The sequence below is a fragment of the Lampris incognitus genome, chromosome 8, assembly GCF_029633865.1.
Source record: "Lampris incognitus isolate fLamInc1 chromosome 8, fLamInc1.hap2, whole genome shotgun sequence".
NCBI lineage: Eukaryota > Metazoa > Chordata > Actinopteri > Lampriformes > Lampridae > Lampris > Lampris incognitus.
The window spans coordinates 46,166,436-46,187,993 of record NC_079218.1 but is presented as its reverse complement, the minus strand read 5'-3'; the positions used below and the strand labels follow the sequence as shown (position 1 = coordinate 46,187,993).

The window sequence follows — 21,558 nt, the reverse complement described above, 5'->3', positions numbered from 1 at the left end:
TTAGCATGCTATTATTAGCAGGGTGGCCACTGATCAAGCAAACTTCCTGATGATGTCCCCAAATTATCTTCAGGGCATTCATGCTGTTTGTTTGTTTGTTTGTTTGTTTGTGCGAACAGAGCAACACTATATTTGCCTTTACATTTGATGTGAACTCACTGTTACGCCTCATTCACCCCCAAAACTACAAGGCGACAAAAATGAATGTAAAGTCAACAGAAAGCTGCGACTCGTGGCTTTATTCCTCTGGGCTAATCTTCTCGCGTCAGGCGACTTTGTGGCACGAGTTGTTTGGCTTTTCAAGAGACCGGTGAGGAGAGGCCAAAATGGAGGATAAATTGTTTTTGTGCTGTTTCTGCATGTCTGGCGTTGCGTGATACCACTCTGACGTCATACAGAGACTGAAATAAGAGGGAATTTGTTCGGCGCGAGGATAAGCAAAGTTGTTGGATTCTCTGGTTTTTTTTATTTGCTTTGAAAAAACCGGGTCGCAGTTGCTAATGCCGTATAACGGTGTCGTCGAACGAACTTGCTGGCACGAAACTGCGACGCTTCTGAGCGACTTGTTTTGTCGCATGGATAAAGCAACATGCAGCTTTTGGTGTGAATGCAGCACTAGAGCGCCACAGAAAACATGCTTTTTGACATTTTACAAGACTTGCGGTCCCGTTACTTGTGTCCATATTGCACACAGACTGACTGTGCATCTTCCTTTTAGTGCCGCACAATCAAAAGTGTTTTTCAAAGAAGCCACCCCACTGTGTTTGTCCAACTGCCCGGTGTGTTGTGGGCAATTATAAATGTGCGGTACCGAGTTCCCTCCACACCGCCTTAACCAGTGGGTGAACTGGTTCCAGAGGAGAGACCAGCATGAGTGAGTATCAATAACCTCCAATTCATGTTCCTCCTCTTTCTCCCTATCTCCCTGTGTGTCCTCTCCTCGAGGGGAACGTGTTTGAGCCGGTGAAAGCGTCATCTATTAGTCTAAGAACTCACTGGCGTTATAACAACAAGGGGCGAAATGCTTGGGCGATTTTCTATGGACGCATGGGGACCAATAATAAAAAAAAAATTACCAGGGGAGGGAGTGGACTGAGCGTAGGCTCGTCCCAGATCCTTCTCTTTCAACCACTCTTCTTCCAATTCTGTCTCTTTCCGAGTGAGCGGGCACGTGATTGAGTGAATGCAAAAAAAAAAAAAGAAAAAGAAAAAAAAAAGAGGTGAATTTGACACAACACCGGTTTGTGAGAAGAAATGGAGCATAAAATGGAGCGAACTAGAGGACGAGGCGAAGAGGGAACGCCTAGGTAATGTAGCATCAGAAAAGATCAACACTTGAGCCGAGTCGTCAATATTAAGTCATCACCGCGACACAATCTTACCCCCCCCCTTGAGGGGGGGCGCCGGCCGTCCGCGCTCCCACAGCAACACCCCCGAAACGGCCCCGCCCTCCTCTCTCTCTCTCCCAATCTCCTCTCTTCCAGTTCTTTTCTGACACCATCCACAATCTGTCACTCCCCAGGGGGGCACAGAAACTCACAGCAGGGGTTGAGGGTCAGTTGGTAGTCTATTCCACGCACGTGCACGTGCACGTGCACGCACACACACTCGTGCAGTACCTCTGTACCCTTATTTTCTCCTCTCCCACACACACACACACACACACACATATATATAGAGCACCTTCCCTCACGGCTCACTCACATTTCTCCTGACACTTCACTATTCAGTGTTTTCTAAATCCACTCAAGATTTAGAAACGCAAACTTTTCCGCCAAGTGGGTCAAGTTCACCTCTTGCAGGAAGATAGTCGTTTTAAACATTCATGAGGGGAGGGGGGGGGGAGAAAAAGAAAAAAAGACCGTGAGCATTTGCAGGGGTGCGTGTAAACTGCTTTCACGGCAGACTGGTCCCTTTTTGCCAAAACACAAACAACACCCAACAACAAAAGAAACCCTTCGGGTTTTATCATTGTGTCCGGCATTTCTATTAATAATGACTCATGGATATTCTAGGGACACCGCAATATTTTCTTTCACTCTTACTGTCTGACTGTCGCTGTTTTGACTGTGTTGCCCATTTCACTCATTGCTGGCAGATTATTCAAATTTATTCTGCAAGTGGCCCATTTTGGACCAGAGCGTCAGCTAAATGTCTATAACTGTAACGAAAAGAGACGGTTTTTTAAATGGAGGACCATGAAATGACTAAACTGAATGGCACTATGCACACCACTGATAATGGCCCCATAACACAACGTCCTCGTCCACAACGATAGCAAGATAAGATCTGCACACACGTTATAAACACTCCTCCACAATGTTTGCCAGAGACTCTGCAACCTAACCGATAAATGCTCCCATAACAAGAAAGAGAGTAGCAATGTGTTGAAGGGACCCTGTTCTTGAGGCTCTGGGGGGGAAAAAAACAAAAAACATTACAACCATCATGCTCCAAGAGAAAACTGAACTTTCATCTAGCGGAATGACCTTGGTGTAAAAAAAGTATCTATATATATATATAGTGGTGGTAAGGTGACACGGTGTCTGCGTGGGTTTCCTCCGGATGCTCCGGTTTCCTCCCAAGACATGTAGGTCAGGTGAATTGGCCGTACTAAATTGTCCCTAGGTGTGAACATGTGTCGGCCCTGTGATGGACTGGCAACCTGTCCAGGGTGTCTCCCCAACTGCCGCCCAATGACTGCTGGGATAGGCTCCAGCGTCCTCACGACCCTGAGAGCAGGATAAGCGGTTTGGATAATGGATGGATATATATATATATATATATATATATATATATATATATATATATATGGTGTTTTCACTACAGACAAAATGAGAAAAACACCACTGACAACCGACTAGGGCCCCTCTCGATGACACAACTGGCAGAAGTCACACATGCTGAATGACAGCTGATTACTTGGCTGCCGCCATCATCATTACGCTGTATTGTACATTGATTACACACTGCATGAAAGAGGTCGTTCAGATGTTGCGGGAGGCAAGCTAACCTAGCATACACGGCATCCTTGTAATTAAGCGGCGCTTGTCTGCTGCCGACGAAAAAAAAAAGAGAAAAGTGGGCTTGTTCCATGCTGACATGCTGAAAGACAAACCCGCTCTTCATCATCGGTCCAAGTAGCAGTAGGCTTTATGCATGCTGGGTGGTGCGTAAGATGCCCTTACAACTACGGAGCAAAATGAAAAGACGGCTATGATCAGCTTCAGGCATGTACGGAGACAAATAGTGACCGCCCATGTCATCAGAGAAAACTTAAGCTTGTTATCATCTCTTTAAGTTTCAGATTGCTTTCTGCAGCCTTTTAAGCATTCGTCTACCCCCTCTTCTGCCGTTGCTATAAGCCTCGCTGACACGTCTCCTGGGGAGGAGGTCTCCGAGCTAGCTTGCCCGGCCAGACAAAGCCCGTTTCATCATTAGAGAAAGAAGCTAGTGTACAGCCAACGCCGCGGACACCCACTAAAGCCTCCCCAGCCCATTAGAGTAAGGAGCAACACATCTCTGTCACATTAGACAAGGGGACAGGGACTGACAACAAACCAGATCCTGCCCTCCATGCGCACCATAATTAACCCACGGGGGAGGAGAGACAGAGGGAAGAGGGAGTGGGCGGCGGCGGGGATGGGTTGGGCGCCCAAGGACAGAAAAACCGAGAAACAGTGGAAGAGAGAGAGAGAGAGAGAGAGAAAGGGAGTGGAGGGAGAGAAAGTCAAGGGCAGAGAATAAAAGAGGACGACAAGAAAGAGAGAGAGAGAGAGAGAGAGAGAGAGAGAGAGAGAGAGAGAGAGAGAGAGAGAGAGAGAGAGAGAGAGAGAGAGAGAGAGAGAGAGAGGGAGGGGCAATCTTGGAACCCATAGGCTTTCGTCTACCGACAATTTAACCTCTGGGGCAACGGCCAATATTTCAGGGCTTCTGGTGTAGCTGCGAGCACTTCCTCTTCCGTGTGCCCGTCCTTGTTTACAGTCCGATTAACGACTTGAAATGCAAGAATGATGTTGGAATTGAAAGTGCTGATGGAGTTGAGACCGAAAGAGTTTGAAAGCAATTCATTCCCTTTATTACACGAGTTGAACATTTCTCCAGACGCACCAACATCGATACTTTTGGTGGGTGTTTTCGGCCCAGACAACATTTCGGCCAATGTGTTTCCACCTCTTTCGCTCCCCACACAGACTCTTGACCTGCATGCAACCAAAGCGTGTTCCTATACAAACCGCCATCTACTCTAATCTGATTGGTCAGTACTACTTGCACTGCAATGGAAATGGAAACCAGAATGCTTCCGATACCAAAATCTTATCCTATTAGCAGCCCCGCAACCCTGAGGGCAGGAGAAGCAATTTGGATAATGGATGGATGGATGTAGTATATACATCACACGATATAACATCACCTCTGCTGAACTACCCATCTCTGACCATGAAGCTGTGTTATTCAACACCAACCTACTGCTCAGTAAATCAAGGGTGCATCGTACCATATCACACTGCAACATTAGATATGTTAATCCAGATGATCTCAGCAGTTAAATCACCTTGAACCCAATTCCTGCTCCCACCTCCCGACTCCCTGATCTTATGGACTACTACAATAATATTTAATCTTCTGCACTTGATACTCATTTGCCCATACTGCTCCCTGGTACACACCTGAATTACATCAACTCAAGGCTATAGGCCGGCGCCTTGAGAGGCTTTGCACCAAGAATGGACTTGCCGTTCACAAACAAACTTATTCAGATCATATAACCCATTACAAAAATGCTCTTTCAACAGCTAAAACATCCTATTATGCAAATATCACCAGTACAGTTAAAGTGAATAATGGAACTCTCTTCTCCACAGTTAAAGGTTAGTGGGGTCCACGGTGGTGTAGCGGTCTAAGCATCGGCTTCGTGTCGATGCAGTTGCCCGCTGGGGATCGGGGTTCGCGCCCCGGTCTCGTCAGATCCGACTATGGCCGGACTCGATGAAGGAGCATAATTGGCAATGCCGTCTTCGGGAGGGGGCGGAGTCGGCTTGTGTTCGTCACATGAATGCGTCTCTGTGTGTGTCTGAAAAAGCAGTGGGTCGGCCTGGATTCGCCTTGTCATGAAAGTGGCGAGGCGTCTTCAAGACTGCCGGCTGGAGAGATGCAGTTGGCGAACGCATGCAGTATGAGGGTGGGTGTTTGAATTAAAATAGGGATCGATTGGCCACTAAATTGGGAGAAAAGGGGAAAAATCAGAAATAAATTTAAGAAAAGAAAAAGGGTTGGTAAATCCACCTGAAGCCAACATGAAAAGTAACCTTTCTAATGAACAATGCTCTGCTTTTTTGAAGTTTTTCAACTCCAAAATTAGCACCATTCATTAGCAGCTAGCCTCTGCTAAATCATGCAGACTGACTTACCATCAGCAAGTGCCATGAAACTGTCACCCCCACTGTCCGATGTGACTTCAGTCTTCCAACTGAAAATCCAATTTCTGAACTTATTACTATATCTAGCACCTCCACATGTCACCTGAATCCAATTACCACAACCCTAGTTGCCCATGATAACCTCCTTCATCAACTCCTCTCTGTCCACTGGTGCAGTCCCCCTTTCACTGAAGGTTGCCATCAGACCAACTATGAAAATATTAAGTTAGATTCTACTTACCATAACAACTACCAGCCTATTTCCAATTTACCAGTCATCTCCAAAATCCTTGAGAGGGTAGTTGTATCTCAACTCCAGATCTACATTGATAACAGTAATGTCTTTGAATGATTTCAATCTGGCTTTTGGTCAAAACAGCACAGAAAGCCAATCCAAGCTATTTTATTTTGTCATTGTAGAGTTTACAATGAATTTGTGTCCTGCATTTAACTCATCCTATTGTATAGGAGCAGTGGGCAGCTGCAGCACCCGGGGGCCAACTCTAGTTCTTCTTTTCATTGCCTCGGTCAGGGGCACAGCCAGTATTATTAACCCTAACATGCATCTCTTTTGATGGTGGGAGGAAACCGGAGCACCCGGAGGAAACCCACACAGACACGGGGAGAACATGCAAACACCACACAGAAAGGACCTGGGACAGCCTGGGGTTTGAACCCAGGACCTTCTTACTGTGAGGCAACAGCGTTAATCATTGGGCTACCATGCCGCCCTGGAAACAGCCATGGTTAAGATCACTAATGACCTCCTTCATGCAGATGACTCCGGCATACTCACTAACATCATCCTCCTTGACCTCAGCACAGCCTTTGATACTATATCCCATCACCTACTTATGGATTGTCTGGCTAGCATTGGGGTTGGGGGCATTGTGTATCAGTGGTTTGCTTCCTACATTAAAGACAGGACACATTTTGTACCAATTCAGAATTACTGGTCAGAAAGTTTGACAGTTCCTCATGGCATTCCACAGGGTTCAGTGGTGGGGCCACTCCTGTTTATTATTTACCTTCTCCCTCTTGGCAACATCTTCCATCACTATGGTATCCATTTCCACGATGCTCATGATACACAGCTTTATTTGTCCACTAAGCCCACTTCCGCTCTCCCCTCCAGTACCCTCACTGCTTGTCTCCATGATATGCAGATATGAATGACTAGCAATTATCTAAATTCAACAGTGGTAAAACTGATCTACTCCTTATTGGCACTAAATCTACATGCTCAACAACTAATATTTCCTCACTCCACATTGCTGGTGCCATCATACCTGTCGCTGCTCAGGCTAAGAGCCTTGGTGTTATCCTAGATAGTACCCTTTCCTTTTCCAGTCATATAAACAATCTGTCCTGGATTACCCATTTCCATCTACAAAACATATCCAGACTACGCCCTGCTTTAACACAACACTCCACAGAAGTCTTAGTCAATGCTTTGGTCACATCATGCATTGACTACTGCAATGCGATCCTGGCAGGGATCCCCAACAAACTTATTCACTGACTTCAACTCAGATCCAGAACTCTGCAGTATGGATAATTACACGTTCAAAGTCCACTGACCACGTCTGTCCCCTGCTGATTCAATTATACTGGCTTTCTGTGTCACAGCAGATTAATGTTAAAATTTTATTATTAACATTCAAAGCTCTTCATAATCTACCCCCTGCTTATCTCACAGACCTCCTTCAGACTTGCACTCCATCTCGTTCCCTGCGGTCTTCATCAGCAGGTCTTTTGGCACTACCAGCCTTCAACCATAGCACAATGGTGCCAGGGCTTTCTTCTATGCTGCACCCAAACTCTGGAACTCGATTCTCTGTCACATCCACTTACTGGACTCCATTACAAAATTCAAAACTGCTTTTAAAACCCACCTTTTTAAACTAGCATACTCACTTTAACAGCATCAAACACTTTTTTTAAGCTCCTCAGGAATCAGGAACACTTTGTCATTTCCTTTCATGCACTTGCGTACATAAAATGAAACAAAATGCCATTTCCCCCAGCCAACAGCAGTACAACACAAAGACAAAAACACATTCAAAAACTACAAAAACACATATCCAAACTAACATCAAAACCAAAAAAAAAAAAAGTAAAAAAAATCACTGTCCAAGGGAACAAACACCAGCCAGGATGAATGTCGGAACTGCCGGTCTGCATGGGCTAGCAGTTAGCTTAGACTGCCCCGCTCCCCCAGTCAATCCAGCACCAGTTCTCCCAACCATCAAAGAAAGACAAAACCTGGGTGCAGCCGTGGACAAAGACACTGCATGGACGGTACTGGGTGAGGCCGCCGCAAATGTGAATTCGCACAGCCATCTTCCCTCGCCGGAAGTGGAAGATGCTGATGTATGCTCTATTGCTTATTGTGTGTTTTATTGTTGATTGCACTAATATTTTTACTGCTTTTATTCATTGTATTTGATGTAAGGTGACCTTGAGGGTCACGAAAGGTTCCTTTAAATAAAATGTTTATTATTATTATATAGAGGGGTGGCATGGCTCAGGAGTTAGAGTGGGTCGTCTACTAATCAGAAGGTCACTGGTTTGATCCCCGGCTCCTACAAAGAGTGTGTCGAGGTGTCCTTGAGCCAGACACTCAATCCCTAACTGCTCCTGATGAGCAGGTTGGTGCCTTGCATGGCACCAGCCTCCACCATCAGTGTATGAATGTGTGTGTGAATGGGTGAATGTGAGGCATACACTCTAAAAGCAATTGGAGTGGTCGGTTGACTAGAAGTGCAACATAAATGCAGTCCGTTTAACATTTATTGGTTTTGATTTTCATCCCTACATATTTGGTCTTATTCATTTATTGTACCTCCTCTTTGCTCTTGTCCTTTGGTCTTGTTCTTATTTTTGCCTTGTCTGGGTTTATTTCTTTTGTAAACATTGTAACATTGTCTTGATGCATGCTCAATAATCCAGTTAAGAAAATCGAAGAAGCTTGAATCAGTTCATCTGGATACAATGTTTGTTGGATGAAACATCAGCAAACATTGTATCCAGATGAACTGATTCAACCTTCTTTGATTTTGTATCATTGTTAAGAAAAGTGTTATATAAGTGAAGTTATTATTATTATTATTATTTATAGAAATGTTTATAGAGCTTAGAGGAGGGGTGGCTCCAAGAGGGAGGGGAGGGAGGGGTTGAGATGATAGAAGAGCATCTATGCATCCGTGTATTAGCTGGCTGATTCAACCATTGTTGTATATCTCTAATGACTTAAAAGGCCGACCGCGGGGGCTGTTAAAGCACCGGGAAACAGTCTCAGGGTTAAACGGGAAAAAAAAATCATGATTTTCAGCATTAATATATATATATGTGTGTGTGTGTGTGTGTGTGTGTGTGATTTAGGGAAAACACTCCATGAGCAGCCATAATACTGAGAAGTCTTCCGTGTGTGTGTGTCTCCAGAACGCCGCTGAAGAAGGGCGACAAAGTGTCAGCCGTCACTGGCAGACACTTTTCTGTGACAGTGGAAATTACAAACCTGTACAACCTGGTTTTCCGCTAATGTCGGTGGGCTGCACAGAAATAGGCTACACTGTATAGGAAGAAGTGAACAACAACATTACATACAGCTGTTGCAGTGAATGCCACCAAACGCCATTTAAAGACTGCAGTTGCAAATCCTGAGATTCATTGTGCGTGTGTGTGTCATTGCTCTACACCTCACCATGTCCGTGATGCTTGTAGGGTTTTGTCTGTTTGTGTAACAAACCTACAGTATACATGCCTATCCACGCTTGTGTTTGCACTGAGAGTACACCGTTGTGTGAAAGTGGCAGGTAGTACTAACCATCATTTGGGTCCAGGATCTCGACAGTGGCTGCGGCTGGGAATTCCAGCGCTCCCATGACAGGCTCGGACAGAAGGATCTGGAAGGTCTCGGACTGCTCGTACTTCCCGTCCATCAGGATCCAGACGCGCCATGTGGCTCGGGTCTGTCCTGGGTTGAACTGGACCTGCCTTTGGGACTTGCCCCTGAAGTCCTGCTCCTTCTCTGCACTTCCATCTTGAGTGCCGATACCTGATGGACAGACAGGTGGAACGGGAGACATGAGAGATAGAGACCGGGAAAAGGCACGAGACAGAAGTTGTAAAAATATGAGAATGTACTAGATGATCACAAGCTTCTTTTTTTTGGGGGGGGGGGTGGAGATTTTTCCCCGTCTTTCCCCTGTTGTATCCGGCCAACTATCCCACTCTTCCGAGCTGTCTCGGTTGCTGCTCCACCCCCTCTGCTGATCCGAGGAGGGCTGCAGACCACCACATGCCTCCTCCGATACATGTGGAGTCGCCAGCCGCTTCTTTTCACCTGACAGTGAGGAGTTTTACCAGGGGGACGTACCGCGTGGGACGATCACGCTATTCCCCCCAAGTTCTCGCTCCCCCCTGAGGAGGCGCCCCAACCGACCAGAGGAGGCGCTGATGCAGCGACCAGGACGCATACCCACATCCGGCTTCTCGCCCACAGACACGGCTAACTGTGTCTGTAGGGACGCCCGACCAAGCCGGAGGCAACACGGGGATATGAACTGGCGATCCCTGTGTTAGTAGGCAATGGAATAGACCGCTACGATACCCGGACACCCCGATCACAAGCTCTGATATGGTTCAGAGTGGCGAAAAATTGAGTCCTGGATCTGACAGACCCACAGAAAGGCATGAAACGAGTTGTGTGTGTGTGCAAGTGACTGCCTCCTCCCTTCTTGCCTTGAACTGCTGCTATTTTTTTTATATTAAGTCTTTCATGTGAATCCACTTAACGAGGCTCCATCACACATCCATCTCATCGATACATCAGATCAAAGAGGAACAGCCTCCACCCACATGCCGTCGCTGGACTGTTCCTCTAGACACCAGGTGACACGAGCCACACAAACGATGAGCTGGATCCTTAAACACACTGGTTATTGTCCTTTCTTCACATGACAGCGTCACATGACAGCGTCACATGACAGCGAGGCCGGCGGCACGAAACCCGGCTGGTGTACGTGTCTGTGTTGTCTGTTGTAATGCCGTCCTAAAAGCATCATCAGTACAGCCGGTGACAAAGAACTGTTCATGTTCACATAACGCCAGACACTTAAGTCACACACACAGGGACATCACAGAGGACAGCACTGCCTACACAAATTTAAACTGACAACAGTGCACTCAATGCATGCCGTCTCTCTCACACACACACACACACACATACACACACACACACACACAAACAAGCATAAACACATGCACACACATGCACACACACAAACACATGCACATACATTTGCACACACACATGCACGCACACACAAACACGTATACACACATACGTGCACACAAACGCATACACACAAACACATACGCACACACACACAAACGTGTACACACACACACGCATGCATAGACAAACATGCACGCGCACACATACGTGCACACACACACACACACAGGCCTGCCTCCCTGGGAAAGGAAGTCATGATCTTTAAAGGGCGGAGCCTAGCTGTGCTACCTTTACACCGGGCGTGGGTTACACCAGGGTCTCTGCTCAGCGGGGGGGGGGGGGGGGGGGAGGTGAGATATACCTGCCCGAGGGCTTTTGATCTACCAGGATTCAAACAGCGCTACGCACCCGGTTATTTGTGCTCCCGAAACACACGCACAAACATAAAGACACCGAGACACACAAGCACAAACAAAGACACACACATGCCCATGAAACACACACACACACCCTGTTTACAGTTGCAGGGCGTCTGGTTTTCCTGCCGTCGTGCTACACTGAACGCCGCTGCCGCAGAGCGCCGAGTGCGGCAGGATACGCAACACGTTCTAAAATAGAACGCAACAGCTCCTCCCACCGAGCGCCGCGCGACCTCGGCAGCGACTGCGGAGCAAGTCGCGCTAATTGCACCACGTGGGACAATTTATCCGAAGGCCGCTGAGCCGCCGATCTCGGGGATAAAAGGGGAACGTTCGGCCCCGCGACAAGTTTGGGCTCGCCGCTGACCGGGGAGGATTGCCTCCGTACTCACGCGGCCGTAAATGAGCCTGGCGCGCCGGCCTGCGAGACACGACTTCTCTTAATTTGGCAAAAAAAACAAAACACATACACACAACTTATTACCCAACCCGCCCTGTATCAGCCTCTCCACAGCAAGGGCAGACAAGGGAGATGCAGGGCAATAAATGGCTGCAAACAGAGACACCCCCCCCCCCACACACACACACACATATAAAAGGGGGTCTTCAAAGAGTTGGGCTGCTTTGACTTATGTAAAGAAGGAGGAAGAAGATTGAGGATTCGATTCCATCCTGCGCCCCCACCCCACCCCACCCCATGCAGAGTTTCTCATCCCACTCGTTTACCATACTGTTACCAAATGGGAGGGGGTGGCATTGAAAGGCACAGGGGAGACAGCAGGGACGAGGGGAGAGGGCACCGCCCCAGGAGTGGGAGCTGAGAAGGTGAGAGAAATATCGACAGAAAAAGAAACATTTAACGGGATAACAACTGTGGAGACAGAGACACCGACTGACCCTTCCGCTTCAGGGGGGGGGGGGAGGTGGCGGCGCGAATTCACGTTTGCAGCGGCCTCACCCAGTACCGTCCATGCAGTGTCTTCATCCACGTCTGCGTCCAAGTTTGTCTTCGTTTGATGGCTGGGAGAGCTGGCGCTGGATCGGCTGGGAGAGCTTGGTCTGCTGCATCCTTTGGGCCCAGGGACCACGGCCCCGCCTGGAGCTGTGCCCGAAGAGGTAACACTGAAGGAGGTCGGACAAGACGCAGAAGCGGGGCAGGCTAAGCTAACTGCTAGCCCATGCAGACTGGCAGTTCCGATAACACCGTGGGCGGTCTGGCGGCGGCCTCGCCTAGCTTTGACTGTGTTTTTAGTGTCGTCATGTGGAGTGCGGGGAGGTGTGTCAAAGGTGTCTGGCTGGGAGAGATGGCGTTGGATCAGCTGAGGGAGCTTGGTCTGCTGTATCCTGAGGGCCCAGGGACCACGGCCCTGACCGGAGCTGTGCCCGAAGAGGTAACACTGAAGGAGGTCGGACAAGACGCAGAAGCGGGGCAGGCTAAGCTAACTGCTAGCCCATGCAGACTGGCAGTTCCGATAACACCGTGGGCGGTCTGGCGGCGGCCTCGCCTAGCTTTGACTGTGTTTTTAGTGTCGTCATGTGGAGTGCGGTGAGGTGTGTCAAAGGTGTCTGGCTGGGAGAGATGGCGTTGGATCAGCTGAGGGAGCTTGGTCTGCTGTATCCTGAGGGCCCAGGGACCACGGCCCTGACCGGAGCTGCGCCCGAAGAGGTAACACTGAGGGCGGTCTGACAAGACGAGGAAGCATGGGCAGGCTAAGCTAACTGCTAGCCCATGCAGACTGGCAGTTCCGATAACACCGTGGGCAGTCTGGCGGCGGCCTTGTCTAGCTTTGACTGTGATTTTAGTGTCGTCATGTGGAGTGTGGGGATCGAAGGTGTCTGGCTGGGAGAGCTGGCGTTGGATCGGCTGAGGGAACCACAACCCTGACCGGACCTGTGCCCGAAGAGGAAACACCGAGGGCAGTCTGACAGGATGTGGAAGCGGGGCAGGCTAAGCTAACTGCTAGCCCATGCAGACCGGCAGTTCTGACAGTCATCCTGGTTGGCGTTCGTTCCCTGGACAGTGATTTTTTGTTGTTGTTGTTTAGTTTAGATATATGTGTTAGTTTGGATATATGCGTTCTTGTAGTTTTTGGATATGTGTTAAATCAAAGGAAGATCTTCTTCAGGTGGCACCATCCCATCACCATGACAACCTACTGTGATATCGATCCCCGGGATAAAAAAATAAGGAAAAGAAGGAGCTGGCTCAGTGAAGTTTTTTGGATTCGTGGCGAGGAAACAAGGAAGCACAACGGACAACGCCAGCCACCTGTTTGCCGAGCTGGACCCGGATCAGCCCATCTCGGTCATTGTAAGCTTTGTCTCCAAAATGATGAAGCAATGAAACTCCACTGCGGAAGAGGCGGCGGTAGCCATTTTGGTATTTTTCTATTTTTTGGACTTGGGGATTCTCGCTCTCTTTTTTGTTCCCATCAGTTGAAGTCGGTTTGTGTTTCCATTATCTTTATGTACAATATATACATTACAAAGACACTATGTACAAATACATTGTGTCTTCGTGTTGCCCTGCTGTGGGCTGGGGGAAACAATGTTTCATTTCATTTCATGTGCGCAAGTGCACGAAATGAAACCACAAATAAAATGTTTCTGATTCCGATTCTGGTTCTGATTCTGACTGTGAGAAGATGAGCAGGCAGATACAACGAGAACAACGAATGCGAGCGATGCGCCCCCTGGCACGGATCCAGGGCTACGAGGCCTGTAAGGAAACTTGGGTGGGAAAGGAAAGAAGGGCAGGCTGTGAGGAGGAGCAGCACGGTGGGAGGCACCGACTGGGCCAACACCTCCACCGCGGCGACGGAGGTGGGGAAAGATTGCAGATGAAAGAAAAGAAAGTAAGACGAGACAATTTAAATGGATGACGGTGGGACGGGGTCATCAGAGAGAGAGAGAGAGAGAGAGAGACACACATACACACACATACACAAAACAAAGTCGGAGAGATGCCAGCGACAGACTATAGATGGAGAATTAGAACACAAACAGCAGGTGAGCAGGAGGGCAATAAGCCCCGAGGAACCGAAAAAAAAAGTTCGGGGGTGATATCGAACCATTTCAGCTGAAGAGAGAGACAAACATTTGCCAACTAGAGCTTGCAAAAAAGTTAAAGAGAGACAGAGCGCGGGGGGAAAGAGAAGACGAAAGACTCAGGTAAACAACACGGTCAACATCCAGTCTAATTCCCCGGCTCTTCTCTGAGCCATTTCATCTAAATTCTGCCTTGCGGGGGCATCTGTCAACCGTGTTCTGATCTCTGCACCGCTCTCTCTGACCCACTCCACCTGTACGCCCTGTTGTGACGGAGCACGTGTAAGAGCCCTTATCCTCTGTTGCCTGGCACCACACCGGCTTTCATCAGCTCACCCTGTCCTAACCTCTGCATCCGTCAGCCCTGTACTCGCTGTCCATCTTTTCTATCCTCCCCACAATTTCCCTTTCTCTCCCTTCTTTCATCTGTCTATCTATCTATCCTGCCTGTCCACCTATCTATCTATCCTGCCTGTCCACCTATCTATCTAATCTATCTATCTATCTATCTATCTATCTATCTATCTATCTATCTATCTATCTATCTATCTATCTATCTATCTATCTATCTATCTATCTATCTATCTATCTATCTATCTATTCTGCCTGTCCAGCCATCTAGCTATCCTGCCTATCCACCTACCTATCTGTCTATCTATCTATCTATCTATCTATCTATCTATCTATCTATCTATCTATCTATCTATCTATCTATCTATCTATCTATCTATCTATCTATCTATCTATCTATCTATCTATCTATCTATCTATCTATCTATCTATCTATCTGTCTGTCTGTCTGTCTATCTATCCATCTATCTATCCTGCCTGTCCAGCCATCTAGCTATCCTGCCTGTCCAGCCATCTAGCTATCCTGCCTGTCCACCTATCTATCTATCTATCTATCTATCTATCTATCTATCTATCTATCTATCTATCTATCTATCTATCTATCTATCTATCTATCTATCTATCTATCTATCTATCTATCTATCTATCTATCTATCTATCTATCCTGCCTGTCCAGCCATCTAGCTATCCTGCCTGTCCACCTATCTATCTGTCTATCTATTCTGCCTGTCCACCTATCTGTCTGTCTATCTATCTATCTATCTATCTATCTATCTATCTATCTATCTATCTATCTATCTATCTATCTATCTATCTATCTATCTATCTATCTATCTATCTATTCTGCCTGTCCAGCCATCTAGCTATCCTGCCTGTCCACCTATCTATCTATCTATCTATCTATCTATCTATCTATCTATCTATCTATCTATCTATCTATCTATCTATCTATCTATCTATCTATCTATCTATCTATCTAGGTAGAGCAGGTTCTCCTCGTGCTCTCATTGTTACGCTACACTGGGAGCAGGTTTCATCATTAAAGCATGCTGGGAGTGGAGTGGATATACGTATGTATGTACATATAAAGAACACGTGGATGGATGCTCCTGTGCACGCATACGGACACACACACACACACACACACACACACACACACACCTCTACTTCTACAGCTGTGAAGAGGCGTCATTGATTACATTGATTTCCTAGTCAGCCCTTACATCAGCCAACAGAGACAAGCCTTAATCAGACTGTTCCTAGGGCTGTACCTGTACCGATGCTGGTATTGGATACCGGGTCAATACCAGGCTAAAATGTAGTGTCAGTATCTTGAGATTTTACCCAATCCTAAAATCCAATACCAAAAGTATAACGTGTCAAAAATAAAAGCAAAATGGCTTGATCTATTGCATTTTTTTTTTGTACAAGGAAGCTTGTACTTCCTTCATTGTGAAAAAAAAGGGATTCTGGTTAAGTTATATTTTTCCATTGACCCCTAATGTACTGAGTGTGCACTGCTCGGCAAAACTACTGAACAGTAACGGTCAGTACTTCAGGATTCATTGTCGAGATCAGTATTGGCAGAGAAAAAATGATAGTGGTGCATCTCTTGCTCTTACCCCAACTATAACCTAATCCTAATTCTAATATTGACCATAACCTCAAGTCACAACCCTAAACTAGACCCTTGAAGGTGTGAGGATCGGTCAAAATGCACTCAAATATCCAGCACTGCAGAAAAATGAAATCTTATCAAGTGAAAATATCTTGTATTTGGTACAATAAATCCAATATTGAGGAGAATTTTCTTGAATTATTTTATTCCACTGGCAGATCATTTTGCTTATTTCAAGTTTTTTTCTTGATTTTGGTCAATTTAATCTTGTTTCAAGAAAATGTTAATCCTGTTTTCTTAAAACAAGATTAAATTGACCAAAATCAGGAAAAAAAAACAAAAACAAACTTGAAATAAGCAAAATTATCTGCCGGTTGAATAAGATAATTCTACTCAATATTGGACTTATTGTACCAAACACAAGATATTTTCACTTGTTAAGATTTCCTTTTTTGCAGTGAGTTTGTTCTCCAAACAAATGTGGGCTGTCAACGATCAGACCTCACAAGTATAGCAATACATGCACACTTGCACACACACACACACTAAATTCATACACACACACTTTACACCTACACGACCACAAACACACCGATATGTGAGCCATGGTGCTGCTGTTTGAATGAATCAGGTGTGCTCCAGTCAGAGGAGACCTTAGTCTTTATAAAGGTTACAAGCAACGATTCCTCCTCCTCTACTTTTTGAAAGCTATACCTATATGCATGAGTTTGTGTGTGTGTGTGTGTGTGTGTGTGTGTGTGTGTGTCTTCTCCTGGATCGCCACCTTGCCGTGGTGGAGAAGCTTGCGTGTACCAATGATCCCAAGAGCTATGCCGTCCGGAGCTTGGCTCCTGGTAGGGTCACCCAAGGCAGATAGGTCAAGGGGGGGGTTCCGGACAAAGCAGGATCCAACAAAGACCTCAGCGGTGGAACTGGTGGAAGATGTCTCCAAGTCACAATGGCAGTGAAGGTGGATGAAGGCTGCAACAGAGGGTGGTCCCCAATCGTCTTGGTTCTCCATGCCATTGGACTCTGGCCACCCCCTGCCAAGGACCGTGTGGTGGCTGCAGGCGCATCAACTTCTCCACGTAAAAAGCTGTCACGCACAGGCGTCCTCCCATAATGCGGCTCCAAGATCAGCCTCTACACCCACCTGAGGACCCAGAGGGACCCAGAGCGAGGACAGCCTTACTCGGCCCGAGTGACCGCCAATGTGTGTGTGTGTGTGTTAGGGAGTGAGTGTAGCCAGATATTCACCATGTTGACTGTGCTGGAAGTCCGGATGCAAGCTTTCATGTGTGCTCCTGAAATATGCACAAAATGTCCTAGCAAGGAAACCTACAGATGAGCACGTACACAACGCATACACATGGACACAACATTTAACACACACACACACACATAATGTAGAGAAACATGGGCGTTTGCAGCAGATGTGTTGGTGAGGTGCCATTGGCCAAGCCAGCCATCAATAGGGATCAGAGGAGGATGATGATGATGATGATGATGATGATGATGAGGGGACGAGTACAAAAAGCGGCTTACAGTCATCTCATCTTCAGAAGCAAGTACGACAAAGTAGTTATGGAAAGTAGTTGGGCAGATGTTTTCGCCTGCTTCATGTAAAATCAAACTCTAGGAACAAAAGCACGTTAAACTTTCCTTTGAGGGGCGTCCGGGTAGCGTAGCAGTCTACTCCGTTGCCTACCAACATGGGGATCGCCGGTTCGAATCCCCGTGTTACCTCCGGCTTGGTCGGGCGTCCCTAGAGACACAACTGGCTGCGTCTGCGGGTGGGAAGCTGGACGTAGGTACTAGCACCTCCTCTGGTCAGTCGGGGTGCCTGTTCGGGGGGGGGGACAGCGTGAGCCTCCCACGCGCTACGTCCCCCTGGTGAAACTCCTCACTGTCAGGCGAAAAGCAGCAGCTGGCGACGCCGCATGTATCGGGGGGGAGGCATGTGGTAGTCTGCAGCCCTCCCCGGATCGGCAGAGGGGGGTGGAGCAGCGACCGGGACGGCTCGGAAGAGTGGGGTGATTTTTTAAAAACAAGTTATAGTCATGCATAGTACAATTCCTTTGCTTCGTACAGCCACATCATATCGCCACACACACCCATTATCTTTTCGGGTAAATGCTAAAATAACTAAGGGCTTCAGTAGTTTGTATGCCTATTTGAGGACAGTATTTTTCTGGCCTTTGTTCATTTTGTATGCCAAAGCAGATTTAAAAGTGGTTGTGATGAAATCTGTGCGCTTTTAGTGACACACACACACACACACACACACACACACACACACACACACACACACACACACACACACACACACACACACACAGCAATCTCAAACAACTCTATCAGATGGATGAACGCTAACAGATGGTGTGTGTTCCTGAGTGTGTCTGGACTCCCCCGGAGATGATAACTAGATAGAAAGGGAGGGACAGACGGAGACAGACGGGCTGTATGGAAGCACAGACTGACCAATGAAAGACGTCTCCCCCAGGTAGCCTCTTCGTCTCAGCACCACATCCAGAAACGTGTCCTCCTCATCCACCACGTAGTACTCTTTCTCCAGAGAGATCCAGGCCCAGTCGAGGCGGAACTGTTGTCCCTTCAGCTTGTTCCCGCCTGGACACGCACAACACATCAGAGTCAGAAACACTTTTATTTGTCACTGCATTTCATGCACACTGAAATGAAAGGAAAGATCGTTTGCCCCAGCCCACAAAACACACATCCAAAAACTACAAGCACACATACATCCGAACTAATGTAACCGGTTATTTTCTTGCCCGGTGCGGGATTCGATACGAGGTGTACTGCACCACAAGGCGACGTCACTAACCGCTCGGCTAAAGGGTCAGACCCGTTAGCTAGGGGCTAACGTGTCTTATTTGTAGTTTACACTAACACAAATATCCAAACTCACACAAATATCTAAACGAGAAACAAAATCGCTGTCTAACAGAACGAACGCCAGCCAGGATGACGCCGGAACTGCCGCTCTGCATGGGCTAGCAGTTAGCTTAGCTTAGCCTGCCCCCGCTTCCGCGTTCCGTCAGACCGCCCTCGGTGTCCCCTCTTCGGGCGCAGCTCCAAGCAGGCCCTTGGTCCCTGGGGCCCACGGGAGTCGGCGGACCAGGCTCTCCCAGCCAGACACCTTCGACTCGCCTCCCCTGCTCGCCACACGACGACACTAAAAACGCAGTCGAGGATGGCGAGGCCGCCGCCGCCGTCCTCGACTGAGGACGCAACTGACGACCATCACAGAGTAATTACCAACGTCAACCGATAAAACACACGGTCTAAAATAGGCGTTATCTGACTTTTCTTTGGCTGTTTTGTGGAGACATGCTTCACTCGAAAACGTCGCTAGTCTGGGGTATCCGGGTAGCGTAGCGGTCTATCTCTCCCCATCCCCGTTGAAAGCCGGATTTGGGTGTGGGTCCTGGTCGCTGCACTAGCGCCTCCTCTGGTCGGTCGGGGCGCCTGTTTTTTTTTGGGTGGGGGTGCAGGGGGGAATAGCGTGATCCCCTCTCATGCTGCGCCCCGCTGGCGAAACTCTCAGGGGAAAGGAAGCGGCTGGCGACTCCCCATGTACCGGAGGAAGTATGTGGTCGGCGGAGGGGGCGGAGCAGCGACCGGGGCTTGTTTGCAGTCACGTGATTCTGATGACGTGCGAGATTCCGGTGGAGGGCAGGAAGTGAAAAGCAGAATGGACGCCATGGAGCCAGTTTAGCCCGGACTGTGCTAGTTTAGACGATATTATGAGAGAGAGGTGTGAACAGAAAGTTAGCTATTGTAACGTGCATGGATAAGTAGACACGTTGGCCGCTGGCTGGCGGGTCTGACCCTTTAGTCCAGTGGTTCTCAACCTTTTTGGGGTCCTGGACCCCCTGCGTATTTTTGATCTACCCTGAGGACCCCTCCACCTGATCTTGGGGGAGGGGGGTTGCAATTTGATAGAAACAGTAGAAACTGCATTTTAAATTGCATTATAGCATTTATTCACTCTTTGGGGCAAAAATAAGAGCTTTCAGTTGTAACTTAGATATAGTTAACAAAACAGAATTCTTATGCAGTAACTTTCAGATATATGTAACAAAACAGAATATGTATTCAGTAACTTTCAGATATATGTAACAGCAGAATTTTTATGCATTAACTTTTAACAATGCAAACGGGAGCGAGATCTCTTATTAAAATACAATAAATGACACTTGTGAAACAGATGTAATTAGCGAAAAAAGTCCTGTTACCCTTTATAGTTTAGGTAGATAAAGGTCTCAGTCACTTTTGAGTAAAATAATCCTATTTCTATAAATGTCATAGGATCTTTTTTTAAAGATATTTTATTTTCACGGACCCCTTGCAATTACACCACGGACCACTAGGGGTCCGCGGACCCCCGGTTGAGAAACACCGGTTTAGACGATATTAAGAGAGAGAGGCGTAAACAGAAAGTTAGCTATAGTAACGTGCATGGATAAGTAGACACGTTGGCCACTGGCCGACGGGTCAGACCCTTTAGTCGACTGGTTAACGTTGTCGCTTGCGGAGTCGGAAACATGGGTTCGCGTCCCGGCTGTGGCGACGGTTCCCGGGCCACCCCCCGAATTCGCTGAAATATGTTGGACGTAGTCCTTATGAATGAGGAGTGGTTTTTTTTGACGGAAGTGGTCACTGCACACACGCGTCATCCGACTCCGCCCCTCCCCCCCGACCGCAGACGACGGTTCGCGAGCCGTTTTTTTCAGGCGTTTTCGGTCAATTTCTTGCACCACCATCCCCCCCGACAAGAACTTTTGGTACTCAATAAAACCCCCTTGTGGTTTCTCAGTTAATGACGCCAAACACAGGCATTTCGCACGTTTGTGATAGTGCCTCCCATGTAGAAAATCACTTCCTGCCCTCCATCTGTACTTCGTGACGTCACACATACGCAAACAACCAGGTCACCTTTCTCAACACAAACGTGTACAGCAGGGGTCCCCAATTACTTTTCATAGCGGGCCACTTTTAGGGCCACTTTTAAAACCACGGGCCACTCAACCTCCAGCAGCATGTTGTTCGTTGGTTTGTGTTGGTGTCGATACGTTGCAGGTATTATAATTTAAACAGAGATTTTTCATCTATTTTTCGATATATTACTAGTCTTACTTTTACTAAGAAATTAAAAAAAAAAATTTTGGGTAGGGAAATAAAAAAAATTCTTCCTTCTGGCATTTCTCCAAAAATTCTCGCGGACCATAAATCAACCCGTCACGGGCCGGACGTGGCCCGCGGGCCGCCTATTGGGGACCCCCCTGGTGTACTGTTTACGGAGGTTTGTGCAGCTGAGCATTTCTTTTTTTTTAAATGCGCTTGCGTCTGTCTGCTCCTTTGATTCAACAGCCAAATCCCACAGTTAATGTCCAATTAAAAAAAATAAAAATAAAAACTGCAAGTGAAAAATAG

At 47.4% G+C, this 21,558-nt stretch overlaps 1 protein-coding gene across 6 annotated transcripts in view; it reads right to left on the bottom strand.

Moving 5' to 3' along the window:
- frem2a (FRAS1 related extracellular matrix 2a) overlaps positions 1-21,558 on the bottom strand; it is a 96,586-nt gene that overhangs the window by 37,686 nt on the left and 37,342 nt on the right. For all 6 annotated transcript variants that reach the window (XM_056284938.1, XM_056284941.1, XM_056284940.1 and 3 more), the window contains exons 3-4: positions 18,583-18,729; positions 9,250-9,480 (exon numbers count right to left, since the gene is read on the bottom strand). In XM_056284938.1, the coding sequence (XP_056140913.1) occupies positions 9,250-9,480; positions 18,583-18,729 (378 nt within the window). The remainder of the gene's footprint in view (positions 1-9,249; positions 9,481-18,582; positions 18,730-21,558) is intronic.